This window comes from Rhincodon typus, chromosome 4 (assembly GCF_021869965.1).
Source record: "Rhincodon typus isolate 14 chromosome 4, sRhiTyp1.1, whole genome shotgun sequence".
In the NCBI taxonomy this organism is placed as follows: domain Eukaryota; kingdom Metazoa; phylum Chordata; class Chondrichthyes; order Orectolobiformes; family Rhincodontidae; genus Rhincodon; species Rhincodon typus.
Genome location: NC_063335.1, coordinates 161,450 through 168,752, shown reverse-complemented (window position 1 = coordinate 168,752; position 7,303 = coordinate 161,450). Strand labels below are relative to the sequence as shown.

At 44.4% G+C, this 7,303-nt stretch overlaps 1 protein-coding gene across 1 annotated transcript in view; it reads left to right on the top strand.

The window, feature by feature from the left end:
* Positions 1 to 2,619: 2,619 nt before the first annotated feature.
* emc2 (ER membrane protein complex subunit 2) overlaps positions 2,620 to 7,303 on the top strand; it is a gene marked incomplete at its 3' end in the record, with an annotated part of 106,281 nt that continues 101,597 nt past the window's right edge. Inside the window, exons 1-2 of the mRNA XM_048595601.1 lie at positions 2,620 to 2,627; positions 5,605 to 5,753. Coding sequence (XP_048451558.1) covers positions 2,620 to 2,627; positions 5,605 to 5,753 — 157 coding nt within the window. The remainder of the gene's footprint in view (positions 2,628 to 5,604; positions 5,754 to 7,303) is intronic.

Below are 7,303 nucleotides of genomic sequence, written 5' to 3'. Positions count from 1 at the left end.
AGAACCCCAGGGGTAAAAAATGGAGGATCAGAAATCTTTTCAGAATCCAATTTACATTCCCCTGTCCTCACTTGAAAGTTTGATTCACCAAGCAACAACAATTTGCCTTTATAAAGCCTCTTTAATGTAATAAAATGCTCTCAAGGAGGTTCACAGGAGGCTTGTCAAGGAAAGCTGCTTCTTCGAACAGGTGACCAAAAGCTTTGTCAAGGAGGTAAGTTTTAAAAAGCAACTTAAAGGAGGAAAGGGAACTAGAGAGATTGAGGGAATGGGAAAATCCAATTCAAAAAATTAGCTCTTTGGCAACTGAAGACACAGCAACAAGTAATGGAGTGATTAAAACTAGGGATGTTGAAGTCGATGGATGGATTTCAATATGTGGGTGACCGTTTTAACATTGAGATATTGCTGTACTGGCAGCAAGTAAAATCTGTAGACTGAACTGTGTCCTGTCATGTATGTGCCTGATATTTGCACACACCTGGATTTTTCTAGTAGTATAGACTTGTCATAGCTATACCAGGGAAATGTGTTGGCTCAACAGACCCATTCTGTTTGATATTTCAGAATTTGATCCCATCAAACAGGGAGAAACTGTTAAAATTGGTAGAATATTCAAGGAGAAGACACCAATTTAAGTTGTTTGGCAAAAGAAACAATGATGATGTGGGGGTGGGATGAAATGTTTTCACAGAGACCAAGTGGTTTGGATCTGGATGCACTGCATGAGAGTGTGATAGAACAATATTCAAGAAGCTTGACGCCATCCAAGAAAAAGCAGCCCACTTGATTGGCACTATATCCACAAGCATTCACTCCGTCCACCACTGACGCTCAGTAGCAGCAGTGTGTACTATCTACAAGATGCACTGCAGAAATCCACCAAAGTTCCTCAGACAGCACCTTACAAACCCCTGACAACTTCTATCTAAAAGGACAAGGGCAGCAGACGTATGGGAACACCACCCACTCACCAAGTCACTCACCATCTTGACTTGGAAATATATCGCCGTTCTTTCACTGTCGCTGGTCACTGTCGCTGGGTCAAAATCTTGGAATTCCCTCCTTAATAGTATTGTGGGTCAACGCACAGCAGGAGGACTGCAGTGGTTCAAGAAAGCAGCTCACCACCACCTTCTCAAGGGCAACTAGGGATGGGCAAGAAATGCTGGCCAGCAGTGACGCCGACATCCCACAAATGAATACCAAAAAAAAAGCAAATTCAATCATGAATCTCACAAGGAAATTGGATTGGATTTCATGATTCCACGTACGTGTAGCAGTTTTGATTTTTTTATGTTAAAGGCTTGACATAGAAGCAATCACTTGTTGTTTACATTTGTTGTCTACATGTAGCTTAAAGAAAATAGATGAAATTATTTAATTGCAGTGTTCTCACTTTCCACATTAATTTTGGACCCCTGGCTTAGAGGAGAAAAGAGCACCATTTTTTAACTGTATTCATCCTGCACAGGAGAAACTGCTGACTGACTGGTCCAATTCCAAGTACTTGGAAAAGTTAACATGTATCACATATTCCTTAAAACAGTACATATTTCAGCGAATAGTAATCAGTCATGGGCCCTGAGATCTACTTGTTCAATTCTTTTTTGAAAGGATTGGAAAGTAGATTTTTAAGACTTGTGTGTCCACTCATTCTCCCAAACAATATTGTTCCAACGCAAATACCCTCCAAGTGTTTTTACTCAGAGTTTCCTTCTGTGGCTTGGCTTCATACTTAACAGGACAGTGAGATAAGCTGAGCAGGAGAACTGCTGATGTCAGAGATCGCTGAGTGGAGGTCTAGCTCAGCGTGCAGCTTGCCACAATAATCTTTGCCATTGAGGGTGCCAGCAGCAGAGAGACTCCTGGCCTCTTGGTGAAGGCTGTGATTATTTTTTTCTGTGGTTCTCATATTATTTGGAATGTCTAAACAGCCTGACCACATATTCACTTGGAGGCCCATTGCAGGCTTGAAGATTAAAAGTCAAGCAGTTCAATGGAGCGTTCAGAGAGATGGAATTCACACAATGCACATTTGTTGCTCTAAGTGCAGTGATGGAATCTCACTGGTCTCCTTGTTAATTATCCTCTCGCTGCTACACACCACATTACATTCTTTCCCTCCTCTCTCAACATCTCTTTATCCAGCACATATTTATGTCTCCAGCCATTGGGATTTTGAAGGTCCCCAGTGGGTTCCCAATTCTTCAGGGTTGTCTCTAGCGATTAAAGATGAATCTCTAAAAGTCAGTTGTCAGTAAAGAAAAAATTGTAGGAGCTTAAAATGTTTTAATTTCTTTTCACACTTGTGTTTATTGATTATAAAAATATTAGTGAGGTGCAGTGAGGGGACGAGGGAAGCTTGTTTGGTTGGGAGAGGTAATAGGAGGCAAGATGTGATGTGATGAAAACTCTCGGAATATTTCAAACTCAAGTTGGCAACATGAGATGCAGCAATGATTGAGATAAAAGTCCTCAGGGAGATGAAATAACAATGTGAGGGAATGAGAACCCTGTGTGCAGTTTCTGCAGTATCCTGCATTATCCTTTTTAAATCAGATGCAAGAGGGAAAATTCACAAATCTCACATGGGTTATTATGAAAGGGATCTTGGCGATGGAAAGGTAAGGAGTTAAAAGCTCAGCTCAGAGCCAAGCAGAATGACAAGGTTTCAAACAGTTTGGTTTAGCCTCAGATATTGGCTTATTGTCCTATTTCTTGGAAAAGTCTATAAACTGGTGATTTACCAGGTAGGGAATGAACAGACTGAGCCACTTATAAATGAGGCAAAGATTTTGTGACACAGCTTTGTTTTTGCGCCAAGTCTGTTCCTGATGATTTGAGACTGTTGATGGGCAACACACTTTATTCATTATTCCCAAGGAAGATTTTATGACTTAAATCTGATTTTCAGACCTGGCCTTTAAGCCTATTACTGTTTCCAATTGTATTGTGTATATTAATGAAGAGATCAATACAGAGAGACAGAAGAGAGAGGCCTTTAGTAAATCAGTTCATTTCTTTTTGATTTGGGAATGATTTAAGACTTCATCATTGGCTTCACTCTCTTTTGTCCATCTCCAACACAGTAAAATGATTTCTGTCTCTCTTCACATTCCTATAGATTGTCCAGACTATATTAAAAGCTAATTGCTATGTGCTTTAACTCACAGATGATGTGCTTTTGAAAATGCAGGAGCAAATGTTTCTTTAAATTCATTCTGGAAGAATCCAGAATTTATTCTCTGTTATTATTGCATTCTGTTGTTGAAAGCTCTTAATGTTAGTGCAATTGAGGTAAATGCAATACAAATAGACTTTACATTTATCTTGTTAGTGCATTGAGCTCTTCAAAGCAAACTGATATTTTTCCCCAAATATTTCCAAGCCTTTTATCTGACCCAAATCACTGATGTTGATTTTTATTAGCTCAGGGAATCTTACAGTGCAGAATGAGACCATTTGGCCCATCATGCTTCTGTGAGTTCTATAAAAGAGCTTTCTAACTAGCCTTTCTTTCCACATAGTCCTGCAAATTGCTCCTTTCCAAATGTTAATCCAATTCCCTTTTGAAACCTAGGATATGATTTTCCCTTCCCAGAAGCGGGGAGAATAATGGTGAAGGTAATGACTCGATCAGGTGAGAGCCCACAAATCAGATTCTCGACTGTTGAGAAAAACTGTTGCAATTAAGTTATTCCTCCTCAGATGGTGAGATCAAAGTCACCAGGTGGCGAGAAGCCCAAGCATGTGCATTTACATCTCATTAATTACCCAGCTAACTGTATTAACTTCCTCTTACCATTAACCTTTGCCAACGGATACTCCAAAAACTTAACAGCATTAACCAACTAGGTATCTGTCACGTTTATTCTGAGCCTTCAGTCTGGGTGAGTACAGGGCAACACATGTCACCTTCCTTCTCTTCGTGCAGCATGTGCCTTTCCAGTCACTTGGCACAATGGCTGAATCTTACTTTTTTTAGATTAATGTCAACTGCGTTGGGTTGTTTGGAGGGTTTCTCTCCACGAGGTCTAGTGAGATCTCTTGCAGTATCTTACCAAACTTACCCCTTTAACTATTTTCTCCACATCTACAGTGGCTCTCTTACTTGATTCTAGTCCCATCTTACCATGCACTGTTTGAAAAACAACTCGGCTGGTTTGCAGTGCAGAGTAAAACCAACAGTGCTGGTTCAATGACAACAAGGTGCAGGGCTGGATGAACACAGCAGGCCAAGCGGCATCATAGGAGCAGAGAGGCTGACGTTTCGAGCCTAGACCCTTCATCAGAAAAGGGGGAGGGGAAGGGGGTTTTGAAATAAATAGGGAGAGAGTGGGAGGCGGATAGAAGAGGGATAGAGGAGAGGATAGGTGGAGAGGAAACAAACAGGTCGAAGAGGCGGGGATGGAGCCAGTAAAGGTGAGTGTAGGTAGGGAGTTAGGAAGGGGATAGGTCAGTCCAGGGAGGACGGACAGGTCAAGGGGGCGGGATGAGGTTGGTCGGTAGGAGATGGAGGTGCGGCTTGAGGTGGGAGGAGGGGATAGGTGGGAGGAAGAACAGGTTAGGGAGGCAGGGACGTGCTGGACTGGTTTTGGGATGCGGTAGGGGGAGGGGAGATTTTGAAACTTGTGAAATCCACATTGATACCATTGGGCTGCAGGGTTCCCAAGCGGAATATGAGTTGCTGTTCCTGCAACCTTCGGGTGGCATCGTTGTGGCACTGCAGGATGCCCAGGATGGACATGTCGTCTGAGGAATGGGAGGGGGAGTTGAAATGGTTCGCGACTGGGAGGTGCAGTTGTTTATTGCGAACCGAGCGTAGGTGTTCTGCAAAGTGGTCCCCGAGTCTCCGTTTGGTTTCCCCGATGTAGAGGAAGCCACACTGGGTACTGGTTCAATTCCTGCACCATCTGAGGTTACCATGAAGAACTCTCCTTCTCAACCTCTCCCCTCACCTGAGGCATGGTGACCCTTAGGTTATGCCACCACTAGTTGTCTCTCTTCCTCTAATGAGAGAGCGGCCCTATGGTCTGTTAGGACTACGGCGACTTTACCTTCATATCCTCAACTTCATACTCTATCTCTGCTATTTCACCCACCTCCCATCCAAGGGTCATGCCCTACCCCTACCATTCTCACTATTGCCTGTAGCATCTTCCTTCACTCGGTTTAATTATCCCTCAGCCTCCCACGTGGCTGATCCTGCATGGCCTCAATGGTTGCCTACTCACTTGCTCAGTAAAACCTTACCCACATTTTAACCACCTGCACCAGCACTAAAGTCATGTCACCCACGTTTATGTCAATCGCTCCCTTTCTCACATTCCAGAAGGAAGCAGCTCACAATTGGGCAGAGAGGGTTCAGATGGACGGAGGCATACCTGACATCAGATTTCTCACTCCTTCGGAGAAGAAAATCCTGCTCTTTAAAGGAGAAGACTGGGACCACATCTGTGAGGATGCCGAGACAGTCATATCTCACCAATAAAGTAAGCACCACTCTTCATTTCACTTTGACTCTGACATTAATTCTGCTCTCAGTGCTGTTTGTCTATTTCTAACCACTGGCTGCTATGCTTCTGTCCCTGTGTCTCGTAGGTTCCAGAGTGACGTCAATGACACTGGTGGAGTGGCAGCTTCCTCTGCCGGAAGCCACCTCCTCAACCTCGAAGGAAGAGTGCACCGTAGCCTAAGGGTACGCATTGGCAATGCTGCCTCCTGCACCTCCAACCAGCCTGGATACTCAGGTATGGGAATGCCATGCTTAGAAAGTTTGGGAGCACACAATCTGATAAGCACATTACTGTGTCAGCTCTGCAGCTGGCTGAGGAAGAAACACTCCAGGACCCTAGCACTTGGAAGCCTGCAAGTGGAGACCAGGCAGCTGCTCATCCTCAGGTAGGAGAGGGTGTTGGCAATTAGGGATATCATCCATATGCACAGGAGTAGCAGGCAGGTATGTGGTAACTAATGTGCATCATTGCCCAAGGGCTGCAGGGCTGCATGGATGCTATGGGAACCCAGCTGTCCCAACCACGTGATTTTCCAGTCACCTCCAGGGACAGGTTGCTGGTTGCCATGGATAAAGTCTGGCTGCATTTCATTGCATCAGGAATGAGGGCATGGTGAAAAGAGGGCAGGGAATCTGGCACAGATTCAATGTCCTTCCTCACAAGGAGACAGGAAGGATCCAGGAGGTACCCAGGCAGAGCAGGAACCACACACAGGCCCCTGGGAAGTCTCCTCTCAGGACACTCCAGAAGTGACTGGGCCCTCAGCCTCCATCCCACATACTCCCTCTGACCCTTGGACTCTCCACTTGCCCCAAGCACAAAGACATTCTGCACATCAGGGTTGTCAGACACAAATGCCCCAGGGTCACTGACCCAACCTCCAGGGCTAAAGGTTTCACCTCCAAGCGGGCTTACCCCACCAAAGCTGCAAAACCTCAGAGAAGACTGAATCCTATTGGGACGGAAAGAAATTGGACAATTCTTAAGACAACACATTGGTGGCACAGGACAGTGCATTGTATACAAAGTATCATACCTACATAAATTTTATTGGTTTTGCAATACATCTGCTTGTTTTAATCGATGCCTAGCCCTAACTGTAATTGAGTCAGCGTGCTATTTAACTTCATGTCCATGTAGAATGCACCAGGGATCAATGTCTGTGTTGAGAGCCTCCTCCCTCTTTTTGTTTATTCACTCATGAGACATGGGCATTGCTGGTTGGTGAGATTTATTGCCCGACTCTGGTTGCCCTTGAAACAAATGGCTTACTAGGCCATTTTAGAGGCAGTTAAAAGTCAACCACATTGTTGTGGGTCTGGAGTCACATGTGGGCCAGACCAGGTGAGGACGGCAGATTTCCTTCCCTGAAGGAATATTAATGAGCCAACAACCAGCATTGGTTTCAAGCGAATTTGTTTTTGTTCTGTTCAAATTCCACCATCTGGCCATAGTGGGATTTGAACCCAGTCCCCAGAACATTAGCTAAGCCTCTGGATTAATAGTCTTGTGATAATACCATGAGGCCATCATCTCCCTGAAGCAAGATGAATAACTGTTTGGCTGATGCCATTGACCCTATTGGTCAAATATCTCTCATCTTTCCCTGGCCTCTGTTTGCAACAGTGTTGGTCTGAATGATGTTGTCAGCAAGTGTGGGGCAGGAAGGTGCACACAAGAGCCATTGCATGAGGATCACCAGGGATTTGGAACCCTGTAGGTCTGTATTCTGTACAATGCATGGGTTCAAGTGTAATTCTGTCACCGTCTAAAGGACCTCACAT